The following is a 292-nucleotide window of genomic DNA, read 5'->3' on the forward strand; positions in this document are numbered from 1 at the left end:
TACACGAGGAAGATGGAGACGACGAGGGAGGGGAGGTCGAAGCCCGCGAGGCTGCAGAGCGCAGCAAGAAGGCCTCCGGTGAAGACGGAAAGAGCAGCAGCAAAAAAGAGAGTCGAAGATTTGCAATTAAGTCTCAAAAGAGTTTCTTCAAGTCGAGCTCCTCCACTCTCAACTTGCTCCGCCAAGTGCGCAGCAGAAGAGGGCACTGGCGGGTACGGAGAGGCCTCCCCCGTCATCAGGCCCTGCGCGTCTGCAGCAGCAGCAGCAGCAGCAGCAGCAGCAGCAGGAGCAG

General features: G+C 59.2%; 1 protein-coding gene across 1 annotated transcript in view; it reads right to left on the reverse strand.

The window, feature by feature from the left end:
- Positions 1 to 236, reverse strand: part of ETH_00041440 (uncharacterized protein) — a gene marked incomplete at both ends in the record, with an annotated part of 1,404 nt that extends 1,168 nt beyond the window's left edge. Inside the window, one exon of the mRNA XM_013375180.1 lies at positions 4 to 236. Coding sequence (XP_013230634.1) covers positions 4 to 236 — 233 coding nt within the window. The remainder of the gene's footprint in view (positions 1 to 3) is intronic.
- Between the last annotated feature and the right edge of the window lie 56 nt (positions 237 to 292).

Source organism: Eimeria tenella, genomic scaffold (assembly GCF_000499545.2).
Source record: "Eimeria tenella Houghton genomic scaffold, Eth_scaff2599, whole genome shotgun sequence".
NCBI classification, from domain to species: domain Eukaryota; phylum Apicomplexa; class Conoidasida; order Eucoccidiorida; family Eimeriidae; genus Eimeria; species Eimeria tenella.